The 15810-nt window shown below is 41.0% G+C and overlaps 1 protein-coding gene across 1 annotated transcript in view; it reads left to right on the top strand.

Annotated features, from left to right (window-relative positions):
- ALDH1L2 (aldehyde dehydrogenase 1 family member L2) overlaps positions 1–15810 on the top strand; it is a 76875-nt gene that overhangs the window by 31193 nt on the left and 29872 nt on the right. Inside the window, exons 10-16 of the mRNA XM_066263406.1 lie at positions 726–873; positions 7971–8090; positions 9403–9530; positions 11380–11530; positions 14768–14838; positions 14916–15021; positions 15243–15330. Of these exons, the coding sequence (XP_066119503.1) occupies positions 726–873; positions 7971–8090; positions 9403–9530; positions 11380–11530; positions 14768–14838; positions 14916–15021; positions 15243–15330 (812 nt within the window). The remainder of the gene's footprint in view (positions 1–725; positions 874–7970; positions 8091–9402; positions 9531–11379; positions 11531–14767; positions 14839–14915; positions 15022–15242; positions 15331–15810) is intronic.

Raw genomic sequence — 15810 nt, 5'->3', positions numbered from 1 at the left:
ACGACAACTGTGACAGGCTTTCGATATTGCATCTAGTACTCCATTGCTATTCAAGAAATGACAAATGACAGCTGTAACTTGAAAAATTAACAATGAAAAATCAAAGAATTGGAAAAGACTTTAAAAATTATATTGACCCGTGGTTCTAATGAGTATCTATCTATATTAGCTGTGTAGTACAAATGTTTGTTTTATTCTTACACATAATCTAGAGGAAATATTCTAAAATATGACCTGTGATTATCATAATCTTTAGTTAGGAAATTCCCTTTATTTTTTATTCTTTCACTACATTTGAAAGGAAAGGAACTGATTTTATGAACTCCTTATTATCTTGCTTCCATTGCAAGTAATTAAAATGTTTTTTGCCTTGATTTCTTTTCTTTCTAGGCATGTATTGATATAAAGTTAAAAACAAGCCTGACCAGGCAGTGGCACAGTGGATAGAGTGTCGGACTGAGACACTGTCTCTCTCTGTCACCAAAAAAAAAAAAAAAAAAGAAGAAAAATAAAAAATATATATTCCTACTATTCTTTAAGACAGCTTTTTAATCTTTTTTCCCTGTCTTATCAATTTCTCTGATTCTTATCATAGAAGACTTCATAGGATATAAGTTGGCATGAAACATTAGTCTTACTTTGAAGCAACTTGACAAATGTAATAATACAGCCCCCCCTATACCCTTTAAAAAATGTAAGTAACATGAGATGGTTCTTACTTTAAGGCTGGTTGAAGAGATCAGACAGAAATGTGGTGGGCTTCAGTTACAGAATGAAGATGTCTATATGGCCACCAAGTTTGAAGACTTCATCCAAAAAGTCGTGAGGAAACTGCGAGGAGAAGATCAAGAAGCAGAGCTGGTAGTGGATTATGTAAGTCTATGGTGCTTAAAAATCTAAATCATTAAGATTCCTATACTACTGATATAAAGGAATGCTGTCTCTTTCATTCACTTGTTTTTGCAGTTATAACTTTTTAAAATTAGCAGTTCTATTGAGATATATTTTAGATACCATAAAATTCACCCTTTTACATTGTAGAATTCAGTGTAGAATACCAAACGTCATCACTGTCTGATGATGGGACATTTTTATCACGCCCAAACAAAGCCCTGCATCCATTGACAATCATTCTCTGCTCTCCTTCCCTGGCCTCTGGCCCCTGGAAATCACCAATTTACTTCCTGACTCTGTGTTTGCCTATTCTGAATTAATTAATATAAATGGAATTATACAATATGTGGGCTTTTACGTTTGGCTTTTTTCACTTAGCATAATGTGTTCAAGGTTCATCCATGTTGTAGAGTATACTATTATCACTTCATTCTTTTTTCTGGCCAAATAATATTCTATTGTGTAGATATATCAAATTTTGTTTATCTATTCCTCAGTTCGTGTACATTTGGGTTGTTTCCACTTTTTTGACTATTATAAATAATATGGTTATAAAAATTCATGTATAAGTTTTTGTGTGAATATCTGTTCTCAATTATCTTGGGTATATATTTAGAAGTGGAATTGTTGAGCCACATGGTAACTCTATGTTTGACTTTTTGAGGAACTAATAAACTCTTTCCCAGAGTAGCTATACCATTTTACAATCCCACTAGCAATGTAGGAAGATTCAATTCTCCATGTCCTCATCAATATTTTCTATTGTCTGTTCTTTTCTGTTTTATCTATCATTATGGGTATAAACTGGTATTTCATTGTGATTTTGATTTTCACTTCCTTAATGACTAGTGATGAGCATCTTTCATGTGCTCATTGGCCATTTCTGTATCTTCTTTGAAGAAATGGCTATTCAAATCTTTTGCCCTTTTTAAAATTGAAATATTTGTCTTCTTAAACTTTTGAGTTGTAAGAGGCCTTTGTATATTTTGGATACTAGAGCCTATCAGATATATACTGCTTACAAAAATTAGGGGGTCAGGGACTGTGCAGATACCCCAGTACTTTCAGCCTTTTGTATAGTGCATTTTCACCAATGAAATAAAAGTTGGTTTTGCCTGACCTGTGGTGGCACAGTAGATAAAGCGTCAACCTGGAAACACTGAGGTTGCAGGTTCAAAACCCTGGGCTTGCCTGGTCAAGGCACATATGGGAGTTGATGCTTCCTGCTCCTCCCCCCTTCTCTCTCTCTGTCTCCTTTCTATCATGAATAAATAAAATATTTTAAAAATAAATAAATAAATAAAATAAAAGTTGGTTTTACATCTTATTTGCATAACTGAACAACTTTCTTTGACTGGTTGTTTGCTTTTCTGATGTTCTTGTTTAATAAAAAAACATCAAATGCTTCTTTCTATCTCTTCATATTCATTTTGAAATATCCCCTAATTTTTATGAATAGTATATTCTCTCATTCTGTGGGCTTCCCTTTTACTTTTTTGATAGTGTCCTTTGGCACACAAAATTTTTTAAATTTAATTAAGTCTAATTTATCAATTTGTTCTTTTACCACTTGTGCTTCTATTTGTCTTGTCTTATGCCTTTTATGCTTCTTTTTCTGCCTTTACTGATTTTTTTGTGTTAAATGGATGTTGTCTAACATACCAGTTTAATTCCTTATTATTTTTGCTGTATATTCTTGGTTATTTTCTCAGTAGTTGCCATGAGGATTTTAATGAACATTTTTGCTTAAAACATTCTAGTTCAGATGAATACCAACTTAATACCAATAGTATAGGAAAAGCTTTGCTGCAATGTAGTTCTGTTTCATACCCCTTAATTTCTGCTATTATTTCCAATTATATCTATAAATTATAAGTTCATCAACATAGTTTTATAATTATTGCTTTATGCAGTTATCTTTTACATTTATACCGGCTTTTGTATTTACCTTTCTCTTTTTTTTTTTTTTTTTTGTATTTTTCTGAAGCTGGAAACGGGGAGAGACAGTCAGACAGACTCCTGCATGTGTCCGACCGGGATCCACCCGGCACGCCCACCAGGGGGCGACGCTCTGCCCACGGGGGGGGGGGGGGCGATGCTCTGCCCCTCCGGGGCGTCGCTCTGCCGCGACTAGAGCCACTCTAGCGCCTGGGGCAGAGGCCAAGGAGCCATCCCCAGCGCCCGGGCCATCTTTGCTCCACTGGAGCCTCGCTGCGGGAGGGGAAGAGAGAGACAGAGAGCAAGGAGAGGGGGAGGGCGGAGAAGCAGATGGGCGCTTCTCCTGTGTGCCCTGGCCAGGAATTGAACCCGGGACCTCTACACGCCAGGCCGACGCTCTACCACTGAGCCAACCGGCCAGAGCCCTGTATTTACCTTTCTCAGTGTTCTTTATTTCTTCATGTAGGTTTAAATTACTCTGTTGAGTCCTATCATTTCAGCCTGAAGAACACCTTTTAGTACTTTTTGAAGGGCAATGTGCTAGCAATAAATTCTCTCAGTCTTAATTTCTTTGTTCTTAGAAGATATTTTTGCTCTAAATTGAATTTTTGATTGACAGTATTTTTCTTTCAGCTCTTTGAATATGTCATATTGCCTACTGACCTCCATGGTTTCTGAGGCTAAGTCATTTGTTAACCTCATTTTATTGAGGATCCCCCCCCTTTTTTTGTATTTTGTACAAAGTTAAAAGTGGGGAGGCAGTCAGACAGACTTCCGCATGCGCCCAACCGGGATCTAACTGGCATGCCCACCAGGGGGCAATGCTCTGCCCATCTGGGCCATTGCTCTGTTGCGGAAAGCCATTCTAGTTCCTCAGGCAGAGGCCATGGAGCCGTCCTCAGCATCCAGACCAACTCTGCTCCAATGGAGCCTTGGCTGTAGGAGGGGAAGAGAGAGACAGAGAGGAAGGATAGGAAGAAGGATAGAGAAGCAGATGGGTGCTTCTCCTGTGTGCCCTGGCTGGGGATCAAACCTGGCACTTCCACACGCCAGGTTGACACTCTACCACTGAGCCAACCATCCAGGGCCTTGAGGATCCCTTTTATGTGATAAGTTGCTTCTTTCTTGTTGCTTTCAAGATTCTTTCTTTGTCTTTTTTTTTTTTTTTTTTAAATGGAGACAGAGAGTCAGAGAGAGGGACAGACAGGCAGGAACGGAGAGAGATGAGAAGCATCAATCATCAGTTTTTCGTTGCGTGTTGCAACACCTTAGTTGTTCATTGATTGCTTTCTCATATGTGCCTTGACTGTGGGCCTTCAGCAAACCGAGTAACGCCTCGCTTAAGCCAGCGAACTTGGGTCCAAGCTGGTGAGCCTTGCTCAAACCAGATGAACCCGCGCTCAAACTGGCGACCTTGGAGTCTCGAACCTGGGTCCTCCACATCCCAGTCCGACGCTCTATCCACTGCACCACCGCCTGGTCAGGCCTTTCTTTGTCTTTTGACCATTTTATTATGATGAATCTAGGATAGATCTCTTTGAGTTTATCCTGCTTGGAGTTTGTTGAGTTTCTTGAATGTGCTAATTAATGTTTTGGGACAATTTCAGCCATTATTTTCTCAAATATTCTTTCTGCCTCTTTCCCCCTCTCCTCTCTTCCTGGAATTCCTATTATGCATGTGTTGGTAAGTTTTGTGGTGTCCCACAGGCCTCTGAGGCTGTTTGTCTTTCATTATTCTTATTTCTTCCTGTTTCCCAGACTGTATATCTCTATTGATCTATTGTCTAGTTTTCCAATTCTTTATTCTGCTGGCTTGAATCTAATGTTGAGCCTCTTTATTGCAATTTTTACCTCCAGAATTTGGTTCATTTTTTAAAAAAATAATTCTTAGCTCTTTATTGATAGTCTCTATTTGGTAAGACATTGTCCTCTCACTGTTGTTTAATTCTTTAAACATAGTTTCCTTTAATACTTTGAATATGTTTATAAAAGGTTATTTAAATTTTTGTCTAATAAATTCAATGTCTCATTTTGTTCAAGGATGGTTTCCATTGATTGCTCCCCTCCCTCCGTATAGGGGCCTTCTCCCCCCTCCACCTCTCCCATGTTTGTACATTTTAAAATCTTTTGTTGGAAACCAGTCATTTTAAATAATAGAAGTGGCTACTCTGGAAATCAGAATCCCCATACACATACCTTTATGGAGATTGTTGTCATTGCTGGTAGTTGTTGCTTTTTCCTTGTTTAGTGACTTTTTTGGACTAATTCTGTAAATCTTGTATTCTTTGATGTTTGTCACCACTGAAGTCTCTACTTAGTTAACTTCATAGTCAGCTAATAATTGGACATAGATTTTCTTAAATGTCCTTGGACCAATAAGTCTTCAAGCCTTTACTGAGGTACTCTGTATGTTGGGGTATAACTTTAAAGCTTCAGCAGGCAATTTGCAGTTCTGCCTTAGTCTTTGCATACTCCCTGCTCACAGGGTCTCAGGTCAGCTATAGGTAAAAGATTTGGGTTTTCTCAGGTCTTTCCTGGGCACATGCACAAATCCTACATATATATTGACCTTCTAGATATCCAGGAATATGTCAGAGCTTCTTAAAGCTTCCTATGTAAATCTCATGCCTGTTTTCCTTTTAAGTTCTTTGATCATTCATTTGTTAGCTGCAATTAGTATAACTGTCTCGGGAAGCTGCCATGTTAAACAATTACCACTGATTATTTTAGGCAAATGCCCTAGGGACAGGGCTGTTTGTGTACAGGAAGCTCTGAGTCAAGTCAAATAAAGCCAATGTCTGAGAATAGAGCTTATCAGGGAGCTTCCAGGCTAAACGGTAATAACTCTCTAGGGATGAGGCTTATGGAGAGCTCCAGACCATCCCCCCTTTCAGTGGTTAAGAGGCTTCTGATTTTCATAGCTAACTTAGTTGCAAAGATAGTGATTTTCAAATTACTGCAGAGCTGTTGTGAGAGATGAAAATAGGACAACTTAATATGCCATAAAGATCACTGTTCTTAGAGTCAGCTATTTTTCTTGAGTAAATTGATTCTTATAAGACTTTATTTCCAGAGTTCTGAGAAGAATTATTTTGACCATATTTTCCAGTGTTCTCATTGCTTTTATGAAGGAGTAGATTTTCAAAGGTCCTTAATCTACTATTCCAGAAGTACTTCTCCTAAAAAATAATAGTTAGATAGCCTGACCAGGCAGTGGTGCAATGGATAGAGTGTTGGCTCCAAGGATGCAGAGGACCCAAGTTTGAAACCCTAAGGTCGCCGGCTTGAGTGCAGGCTCATCCAGCTTGAGCATGGGCTTACCAGCTTGAGCACAGAGTCGCTGGCTTGAGTGTGAGATCATAGACATGACCCCATGGTTGCTGGCTTGAGCCCAAAGATCACTGGCTTGAAGCCCAAGGTCACTGGCTTGAGTCCAAGGTTGCTGGCTTGAACAAGGTGTAACTCACTCTGCTGTAGCCCCACAGTTAAGGCACATATGAGAAAGCAATCAATGAACAACTAAGTTGCTGCAACAAAGAATTGATGCTTCTCATCTCTCTCCCTGCCTGCTTGTCTGTCCCTCTCTCTGTCTCTGCCTCTATCACTAAAATAATAATAATAATAATAATAATAATAATAATAATAGATAAATTTGGAAGCAGTTCAGCATCTTCTAGTTAAGAACATGAATTCTGGATTCAGACTAGATTAAACCTAGGTTTAAATCCAAGTAATATTGCTTGCTAGTTGTATAACCTTTAGCAAGTTACTTTCTAAGCCTCAGTTTCCTCAGACATGAAATAGAACAATAAAAAGCCACCACATAAGGTTGTTGAAAGAATCAAATTAAATAATACATGTAAGACACTTAGCATAGTCCCAGAATGATGAGTTTACAAAACTGGACTATATGCAGGGACTGAACACATTAATTCAGATAAAATTATATCCTACTGGACATGGAAATGTTTCATGGAACATGAGTACTTGGTATGGATTAAAACAAGATACCCTCTTGTTATTTTTTTGTTTCTTCCTTAAGCATCATTAATTTCTCTATGTGAAATGATTTTTTAAATCATTAAGTTTCTTTTTTAATATCTTGAGTTGATATGGAATCTATGCCAAAGTGCTCTTTTACATATACTATCTCAATTATACCACATAATAACTATATAAAGCAGGTATTATTATTCCCATTTTATTGTTTAAAAAGCTAAGATTCATAGAGGTTAATGGACTAACCTAAATTCTCTTGTTAGCTAATAGTAGAGAGTACAATTTAGGCAAAACGTGTAAAAGAGAGAAAGTGAAAATGAGGATGAACATAAGGAAAGAAAACTAAAATGCAACCCTATTGATAAAGGTGATTCAGACCCTGGCCAGTTGGCTCAGCAGTAGAGCATCGGCCTAGTGTGTGGCAGTCCCAGGTTTGTTCCTGGGCAGGAGAAGTGACCATCTGCTTCTCCACCCTTCCTTCTCCCCCTTCTCTCTCTCTCTCTCTCTCTCTCTCTCTCTCTCTCCTCCTCCTCCTCCTCCTCCCACAGCCATGGCTCAAATGGTTTGAGCAAGTTGGCGCTGAGGATGGCTCCATGGCCTCAGGCACTGAAATAGCTCGATTGGAGCAGTGGCCTCAGATGGGCAGAGCATCACCCTATAGGGGGCTTTCTGGGTGGATCTCGGTCAGGGTGCACGTGGGAGTCTGTCTCTCTGCCTCCCTGCCTCCCCGCTTCTCACTTAACAAAAAAATTAAAAAATAAAAAGGCAGTTTCAAGCTTTTAATGAAAGCAATGGCTGCACTCCATAGAGCGTGCCACTAGATGGTGGTGTTTCCATTATCTGGAGGTCTTTTGAGTTAACTTTCTTCATCTGTGTAAGGAAGAAAATCCTACCTTTCTAAAGCCCAGCCTCGAGCATTTTGGTCATCGTAGATGCCAACCTCCTGCATCAGTAGCCAATCTGAACATGATGAGGCCCAAATCTTACATGTGCTTGTCTCTTCTGAACAGGAGGAATTAGAATCCCGTTGACTTAACTTCTTCCTCTGCATTAGTAAATAAGCTTTTTTAATGCTCTTCAGTATCAAATGAGTAAGCACAGCCATCCATTGAATTTATTAATATAATTCTCTCTCTTAGGTTTCAAAGGAGGTCAATGAAATGACAGTAAAAATGCCATATCAGTGTTTCATAAATGGGCAGTTCACAGATGCTGATGATGGAAAGACATATGACACAATCAACCCAGCAGATGGCTCTGTAAGTAATTACTCAGTGAGCATAGTGACCTCTAGTCATGGATTTTTAGTTAATACACATTTGAAAACAGACATTCTCAAGAAATTGCTTTATTCTATCACTCCGCCTCTGATCACTTAATATAAATGTATTTTATACATTTCTTTTCAACTATTCAGTTATGGTACTGGCTGCTGTTAGCTACGCTAACTTATTTTACAGAATGAATATTTGTGATGAATTTAGGCAGATATATATATACACATCAGAGGCACACCTACACATAAAGCTGTATATCAGGGGGAAATTTCAGACTTTATAAGCTCATGGCAAGAGACTCAGCTTTTCAAAGGCACTAGAAGAGCCCTGGCCGGTTGGCTCAGTGGTAGAGCATCAGCCTGGTGTGCAGGAGTCCCAGGTTCAATTCCCGGCCAGGGCACACAGGAGAAGCATCCATCTGCTTCTCCACTCCTCCCCCTCTCCTTCCTCTCTGTCTCTCTCTTCTTCTCCCACAGCCAAGGCTCCATTGGAGCAAAGTTGGCCCGGGTGCTGAGGATGGCTCTGTGGCCTCTGCCTCAGGCGCTAGAATGGCTCTGGTCACAACAGAGCAACGCCCCAGATGGGCAGAGCATCGCCCTCTGGTGGGCATGCCAGGTGGATCCCAGTCAGGCGCATGCGGGAGTCTGTCTGACTGCCTCCCTATTTCCAACTTCAGAAAAATACAAAAAAAAAAAAAAAAGGCACTAGAAGAAATAGTTATAGTTTTCCTAAATGACTCTTTTCATAATGTAGTGTGACATGAGCAGTACCAAATTTCAAGCTCACAATTTTCATGTTAAAATTGTTTCTTTTTGGCCTTGGCCGGTTGGCTCACTGGTAAAGCATTAGCCTGGTGTGTGGATGTCCTGGATTCAATTCTTAGGGCACACAGAAGTGGCTATCTGCTTCTCTACCCTCCCCCCTTCTCTGTTTCTCTCTTCCCCTCTCATAGCTATGGCTCAATCGGTTCAAGCACATGGCCTCAGGCACTAAAAATAGCTCAGTTGCGAGCATGGCACCAGATGGGCAGAGCATCAGCCCCAGATGGGGGTTGCCAGGTGGATCCAGGTTGGGGCACATGTGGGAATCTATCTCTCTATCTCCCCTCCTCTCATTTGGAAAAGAAGAAAAAATACATTGTTGGGGTTTTTTTTGTTTACTTTATTACTGAATATATTGGTTTTTCCATTATAAAAATCTCTGGCTTTTATAATATAATATTAATTCTAAGAAGTATATTAATATGTCTCACTGTAAAATAACCTTTAACCTATTTTTACTCTTCTTGAAAAAGACAATATGCAAAGTATCCTGTGCTTCTTTGGTGGATGTTGATAAAGCAGTAGCAGCAGCCAAAGATGCCTTTGAAAACGGTGAATGGGGAAGAATGAACGCAAGAGAAAGAGGAAGGCTGATGTACAGGTATGTATTTTTAAAAATGCAAGTCTGCGAACTTTGATATTGACTAACATTCCCAAGATTTAAAACATTCCTTCAAAACATTCTATTATGTACCCATTATATAACATATGTTCTGTTACTTATATCATATAAAATTTCATAGATGTGAGTTCCTGACTTTTATATTATTGTTTGTATCAGTCAAGGTTCCATTAGTAAAAGAGGTTTAATAAAGGACTATTTATCAAGGTGTGGGTGGCCCTGGCTGGTTGGCTCCGTGGTAGAATGTCGGCCTGGCGTGTGGATGTCCTGGGTTTGATTCCCAATCAGGGCACACAAGAGAGGCACCTGTCTGCATCTGCTTCTCTACCCCTCCCCCTCTCGCTTCTCTCTCTCTCTCTCTCTCTCTCTCTCTCCTGCAGCCATGGCTCAGTTGGAGCAAGTTGATCTTGAGCACTGAGGATGGCTCCATGGCCTCCACCTCAGGCACTAAGAAAGGCTCAGTTGCTAAGCAACGCCCCAGGTGGATAGAGCATCATCCCATAGTGGGCTTGCCAGGTGGATCCTGGTTGGGGCGCATGCAGGAGTCTGTCTCTGCCTCCCCTCCTCTCACTGAATTAAAAAACAAACAAACCAGAAAACAGTGTGGGCAAGGTCAAGGGATGATGTAGTACCCAGGCAAGGGTAGCAACATGGAGCAGCTACCATTACACCAAGGTCTAATAGAATAGAGGAGGGGGCTACTAGAGTCTGGCAGGATCTAAATTATAGGAGAAGACCACACTATCATGGTTTTTGGTTGGGGAATACAGCAGCTGCTGAACTACTGCTCATCTCTGAGGCAGCCAGGGGATTCAAATCCCCAACTACTTCTGCCTCTAGTTCGCTGGGCTTCTGAGAGTGCTGCCCATTCGACTCCTGTTGGCCAAACCCAGCGAGAAAGCAACAGGAGTCTATGCAGGTCATCCTCCCAGGTCACAGAGCAGGTAGACAACGGCTAACAGCAACAAATGAAGACTATTCAGCCCCCTGTTATTTTCAAAGAGAAAATTTAAATCCCCTTTATGTATAAGAAGCAGAAGCAAGGAAGAAAAATAGTAAGGCCTGGAAAGGGTATTATACACTGATAACTGAGTATGTCAAGAACAATTCAATCATAAATTAAGTTTTCTGTTTACCTATGCCAGATAGCTGACCTTTGTCAAAAGATCTTTACAGTGGGATTCGGAAGAAATACTGGGGTAGGAGGGTTTCATGCCTGACTTTGGAATGGCCCAAAAGGGACAGCTCATGGAACTACTAAAGAAAAACAAATAGCGAAAGTGAACAAAAAAAGGTGAATTTTGGCTATTTCATAGTCATTAGGCAGTCCTAGACTTATCTTCCCATGGAGACTGGACACCAAACAGAAACCTATTGTGGCATCTGTAATTTATTCCATCCATTTCTCTTTCGTCCTTTTCAGTTAGCATTGGAAATAATTCTTTACCAACCAGAAACCCTCTGACAAGCTCACGAGTTCTCCAGGGGGTCTAATACCTCCCTGTATATTCGTGAACTAGCCACATGCCTGCTGTTTTCTATCATCAGTCTTGAACTACCATGACTTAATCACTGTTCTACTTCTCATATATTTATAAGGGGAATTATACAGACTTCCAATGCCCTCTGCTTCTCCTGTAACTCTTGAAACAAATTATTTACGGCCCTATTTGTTTAATGTCTGTCTTCCCATGTTCTCCATAAGGACAGAGACCTGGTCCATTTGTGTTCAGCTCTGAATTCTCAGCACTTAGGATGTATGGTGCCTTATCCAACAAAGGAGCTCAGCCAACATTTGTTGTATGGATTTCTTTCACTGACCACACAGACTTGCAGATCTACTGGAAGAGAACCAAGAAGAGCTGGCAACCATTGAAGCTCTCGATTCAGGCGCAGTCTACACCTTGGCTCTGAAGACGCACATAGGAATGTCTGTACAAACATTCAGATATTTTGCTGGCTGGTGCGACAAAATTCAGGTAAGCGCAAATGTTGTTTGTCTCCACGTAGATCGTTCCAAAAAGAAAAGGGGCAAACATTTATTAGTTTGTAAAGACACTGTGTCAGAGCTACCCTTTATGTAGGTTTTCTCATCTAACCCTTGTAAGAGTCACCTGAAGTTTTTTTTTTATTATCCCTGTTACAGGTAAGGAAATGGAGGCTTGAGTACAGTGAATGACTTGACAATGGTAACATAGTTAGTAAGTAAACCATAGAGCTAAGATTTGAACTCAAATTTTTTCTTTTTTCTTCTTTTCCAAGTGAGAGAAGACGAGATAGTGAAGACAAACTCCTGCATGTGCCCCAAACAGGATCCACCCGGCCATCCCCCTTCTGGGCCCATGCTCTACAACTGAGCTATTTGTAGTGCCTGAGGCGAGGCTCCCCAGAGCCATCCTCGGCACCCAGGACCGAGGTGCTCAAACCAATAGAGCCATGGCTGTGGGAGGGAGAAAGAGAGCAAAGGAGAGGTAGAGTTGCAAATGGTCATTTCTCCTGTGTGCCCTGACCAGGAATCAAACCTGGAACATCCACATACTGGGCTGATGCTCTACCACTGAGCCTCCTGGCCAGGGCAAAATTTTTCTGAACTATGTCCAATGATGTTCTTTATACTTTACTGTAATTTCTCCTTGGCATCTAATCTTCTGGACATATAGTGAGAAGCCTGGCACCATGGAGGAATTGCAAACTCAAATGCCTACAGAGCCCAGAGAGCTAACATAGAAGGGCTATGCAGACTGGGTATGAGAAAAAAAGAATTAGGACATGGGTTCATTTTCCTTTTACTACTAAAAATAAATAGCACATATGTGATGACAAGTGGCAACTATACTTGCCCTTGGCAATGGGGCTGTAAAAGGGAAAGGTAAGGCTTATGTTAAATAGCAGAATGCATGCCACTCATAGACTCATGATAACCACTGCAGTACCAGCCATCACAGCCACATTCCCAGCATAAGTGAAAAGGAAGTGGGGAAGGAGGAAAATATAAGGACTTTATTTATTTATTTTTAAAAATTTATTATTTTTTTTTTTTTGTATTTTTCTGAAGTTGGAAACGGGGAGGCAGTCAGACAGACTCCTGCATGCGCCTGACTGGGATCCACCTGGCATGCCCACCAGGGGGCGATGCTCTGCCCATCCGGGGTCTCACTCTGTTGCAACCAGAGCCCTTCTAGTGCCTGACGCAGAGGCCACAGAGCCATCCTCAGCGCCCGGGCCAACTTTGCTCCAATGGAGCCTTGGCTGCGGGAGGGGAAGAGAGAGACAGAGAGGAAGGAGAGGGGGAGGGGTGGAGAAGCAGATGGGCACTTCTCTTGTGTGCCCTGGCCGAGAATCGAACCCGGGACTCCTGCATGCCAGGCCGACGCTGTACCACTGAGCCAACCGGCCAGGGCCTGGACTTTAAAAACCATTCCCACTCCCCCCTCCAATGCTTTGGGAGGCTGCCCCAGAACCTACTGGGAGTTATAGATAACATAACATAATATAAAATACATGCATTATATTATATTTCTAATCCCAAACATGCCTGGCCCCAAGGGTTTCAGATAAGAGATTGTACACTTACTTATAGCAATATTTTATGTGGCAAAACAAATATATAACTTCATTAAGGATCACTATCATGAATCAGTTGTTACTAAACTTGGCTGTGTTTAATAGAGAACCCAACTAAGAAGTTTGTTTTTATCTCACTTTCAAGGAGTTCAAAGGCAGGCAATCAGGTCCAGTACGGGAGATGAAGGGTCCCTCTCTCTCTCTGCCAGGCCATCCTTTGTATCATATGATCTTTACTCTTAAGTTTGTCTCATGGTCTCATGATTACCACTGCAGTGCCAGCCATTTCAGCAACATTCTGAGCAGGAAGAAGGAAGAAGTGGGAGTGGGGAGAAAGGGTAAAAAAGCATTTGTTTGAGCTGAGTCCGCATACTTTGAAGAGCATTCCCCTCTCAATGCCTTGTGTTTACCTCTTCCACTGACCATCCCACCTGCTATGAAAACTTGGAAACAGTTTTTTATCCGGGCATATTGCCACCCCCATCATCAATATAAGAGTTTCTATCACTAAGACAGAGGGGAGAAAGAATATCAGGCAGACAATTAACATTCCCTACAATGCCAAGAAATTGGAATGGAGGTGAATAAATTAGAGTTACGTTTATTCTCCCATGTCTTAGATCTTTCAAGAAAGAAATTGCAGCTCTTTTCTTGGTGTGGCTATATTTCTTATAAATTGAACCCTGCCTTTTTATATTAGCTAGAAAAACAAGAGATGCAGGCAAAAAAAAATGTATTCTTTAAGATTACAGAGAAACAATTTTTTTTTTTTTTTTTTTTTTTTACAGAGACAGAGAGAGAGTCAGAGAGAGGGATAGACAGACAAGACAGGAAGGGAGAGATGAGAAGCATCAATCATTAGTTTTTCGTTGTACATTGCGACACCTTAGTTGTTCATTGATTGCTTTCTTATATGTGCCTTAATGGGGGGGGCTGCAGCAGACCGAGTAACCCCTTGCTCGGACCAGCAACCTTGGATCCAAGCTGGTGAGCTTTTGCTCAAACCAGATGAACCCGCGCTCAAGCTGGCGACCTCAGAGTCTTGAACCAGCGTTCTCAGCATCCCAGTCTGACGCTCTATCCACTGTGCCACCGCCTGGTCAGGCCAGAGAAACAATTTTTGTAAACCACTTATAACCCTTTGAGTAGTACAAGCGTTCATGTACGTCCTCATGCCTCCTGATGATCCAGAGTATGACTGATTTATTTTAAAAATGTGTAAGGTAACATTAAAAAAGGCAAATGTATATTCTTCTTTTTTCCATAAATTGGTTATCAAACAAACATGATTTTAAGTTAATAAAACTGTAACTGGAACGAATTTTATTTTTTGAAAAAAAACTCCTAGGGGCCAGCGAGCATGAAAAAAACTCACTACTCAAAGGAATAATATCCTCAAATCTCTATCTGTTTTGAAACAGATTAAATTTACCTATTCCAATGAATAAAATAAGTATAAACCGCCTGACTTGTGGTGGTGCAGTGAATAAAGCGTCGACCTGGAACGCTGAGGTCACCGGTTCGAAACCTTGGGCTTGCCCAGTCAAGGCACATATGGGGGTTGGTGCTTCCTGCTCCTCCCCCCCTTCTCTAAAATGAATAAATAAAACCTTTAAAAAAAAATAAGTATAAACCTTTTTGGGTTTTTTTAGGGTTCTACAATTCCCATCAACCAGGCCCGACCAAACCGCAACCTGACCTTCACCAAGAAGGAGCCACTCGGGTAAGACAAGGAAAGTCCCTCTGAATGACTTGTGTTAGTTTGAGACAACTAAGGATGTTGTCGTTCTTCCTCTGCAGCGTCTGTGCCATTATCATCCCCTGGAATTACCCGCTGATGATGCTGGCGTGGAAGAGTGCCGCCTGCCTGGCAGCCGGCAATACCTTAGTGCTCAAGCCGGCACTGGTAAGACGCGTGGCCCTGTGCGTCCTTTGTCCTTTCCTGCTTGCTTATAATCAGAGACATACATTCTTTATATTATTTCTGCAACTCTGCTGTAAGTCTGAAATTATGTCAAAAGGAAAAAGAATACAAACCCTAGTGAGGCTATAGAGGGGAATGCTGGCTGCTGATCTAAAGGACAGGATGAAGTCTGAAGAAGGTCATTGCTATCTGCTTCCGTTCAGGTCACGCCCTTGACTGCTTTGAAGTTTGCAGAGCTCTCTGCGAAAGCAGGCTTTCCAAAGGGGGTAATTAACATCATTCCAGGCTCAGGTAAGCCACCAAAGGACCCATTTCACTACAGTTAATGAATGGTACAGGGGTAGTTGAGTGGTTGTTTTCCTACTAGAGTCTGTTCTGAATTATAACTATATTAAAACTAAATACAGTTTACCATTTAAGTTCAGGATAATTATACTTACCATAAAGTGGAAATATAATGGTGCGTGAGTAGAGCAGGAGGGGCAGAACTTGTACACCATTGTTTTTTATTATTTATTTTTTATTATTGAATTTAGAGAGAGGTGAGGGGAGGAGTGGGAAGCATCAACTCATAGTAGTTGCTTCTCCTTTGTACCTTGGCTGGGCAAGCCCAGGGTTTCAAACCAGCAACCTCAGCTTTCCAAGTTAACACTTTATCCATTGTGTCACCACAGGACAGGCAAATTATACAGTATTGTAAAACTACCCTAAGGGTGCCCATTTTGATTTTTAAAAACTATTTTGGAAGATAAAAAACCTAGACTTACCCAT

This window comes from Saccopteryx bilineata, chromosome 1 (assembly GCF_036850765.1).
Source record: "Saccopteryx bilineata isolate mSacBil1 chromosome 1, mSacBil1_pri_phased_curated, whole genome shotgun sequence".
NCBI lineage: Eukaryota > Metazoa > Chordata > Mammalia > Chiroptera > Emballonuridae > Saccopteryx > Saccopteryx bilineata.
Note: the sequence above shows the minus strand (reverse complement) of the source record. Positions and strands in the feature narration are given on the sequence as shown.